Source organism: Sinocyclocheilus rhinocerous, unplaced genomic scaffold (assembly GCF_001515625.1).
Source record: "Sinocyclocheilus rhinocerous isolate Xijiao unplaced genomic scaffold, SAMN03320098_v1.1 C36731866, whole genome shotgun sequence".
NCBI lineage: Eukaryota > Metazoa > Chordata > Actinopteri > Cypriniformes > Cyprinidae > Sinocyclocheilus > Sinocyclocheilus rhinocerous.
In genome coordinates this window covers 1-1,627 of record NW_015785399.1, presented here as the reverse complement: position 1 = coordinate 1,627, position 1,627 = coordinate 1, and the positions used below count along the sequence as shown (strand labels likewise).

At 36.7% G+C, this 1,627-nt stretch overlaps 1 protein-coding gene across 1 annotated transcript; it reads right to left on the bottom strand.

Annotated features, from left to right (window-relative positions):
* Window positions 1-961: 961 nt before the first annotated feature.
* On the bottom strand, window positions 962-1,621 carry LOC107736483 (segment polarity protein dishevelled homolog DVL-3-like). Its single transcript, XM_016547883.1, has 3 exons — window positions 1,590-1,621; window positions 1,438-1,507; window positions 962-1,240 (listed from the first exon to the last, which is right to left on the bottom strand). Exons 1-3 carry the CDS (start codon window positions 1,596-1,598, stop codon window positions 1,095-1,097), a joined length of 225 nt encoding a protein of 74 aa, XP_016403369.1. The 5' UTR covers window positions 1,599-1,621; the 3' UTR covers window positions 962-1,094.
* Window positions 1,622-1,627: the final 6 nt, after the last annotated feature.

The following is a 1,627-nucleotide window of genomic DNA, read 5'->3' as shown; positions in this document are numbered from 1 at the left end:
GAGCATAAAAGGTGAATATCTGAAGAGAATCCTGGCCACTCTTTTCAATAAAAAGAAAGTGAATGAAAACTAGGTCTGTCAAGCTCCAAAATGACTAAGAAGCTGCATAAAGGTCTCATAAAAGTAGAATAAATTACTTATATGCACTATATTTTGAAGTCTGATAGCTATGTGTGACAAACAGACCAAAATGTAATTCAACAGCAACTTAAAAAAACTCACATAAGGCTAGTATATAGAATAGTGAATCAAGTAATATGGACTTCTTTTAGTGCATTTTTACTACAAATTCATTGTAACTGCATGAAAAAGGATGACTGGGATATTATCAAAATATCTCTTTTTATGTTTCACACAAGAAAGAAATTCAAATCAGTTTGGAACAAATTGGTGAGTAAATAATGACTTTTAGGTGAATTAATTCTTGAAAACAAATAAACGAGTCAGTTTCTCAGTCTACCAAACTGCCTGTTTGTTTACATATGTGATGTTTTATGGTCACTTGGACATCATTCTGCAAAATTCACCTAATAACACAGGGTCATCTAACCCTTATTGTTTCTAAATCAGATCACTGGGTTGAGGAAAGCCCCACTGTTATGTAAATAAATGACAAAAGACTTGAAAGCACCATTCTGTCCTTTGTGGCCAATGACACCAAAAGGTCCTTCAGCAGGAAGGAAAGGGAGTAGAACACAATAAGTCAACAAAACAGGGAAGTGACCCAACTAAAACTTGACAATTGATAAGTGCATTTACAAACTAAAAAGAGAAGAGACTTACAATAACAGGCCAGTTTCAGTTCTGTTAATGGAATCATTGTTAGTTAATTGTAAATTATCTATTAAATTTATATTGCGTAAACTTATTCACGCAATGACAATGAGGATATATTCAAGACGACTTTCCTGGTTATAACATTTAAGTGGTATTTACCTAATGGAATAACATGAGGGTGAGTAAATGGTGACAGAATTTCCCTGTGAGTAACATTGTGGATACTGGCAATTACTTGAATGCACTTTTTTTTTTTTTATCTTCCTAAAAGCACATTAGATCAGTCTCTTGATCAGACTGATTCAGACTGCTGACTATTATACCTGTAACAGCATGTCTCCAGGCTCAATCCTGCCGTCAGCCGCCACCGCGCCACCTTTCATAATGGAGCCAATATAGATGCCTCCATCTCCTCTGTCATTACTCTGACCCACTATACTGATGCCCAGGAAGTTGTACTTCTCTGTGAGAAAAAGAGATCAGGCTGTTTCCAAATGACGTGTTCATCTATATTTAGAGCACACTGTGCACACTAGACCTTGAAAAACAGGAGGTTCGGTTTATTAAGCAGGTGGAGTGGACAGATAAGAGAAAAGGGAGATGGCACAGGGCTGGATGATGGAGAAAAAGAAGGGAATGAACTAGTGAATAAGTTCTTACCCATGTTGAGAGTGACAGTGATAATGTTGAGACTCATTGTGGAGTCTGTAATACTACTGAAGGATGAGGACTGTCAAAAGAACATACAAAAGATTAGTACAGATCAAACACTAATATGTAGAGATTTGTACTTTTTCCTCAATGTTTCTCACCCTGTCCATTTTGGTGACTTTCTGCCTCCGTCGTCGGC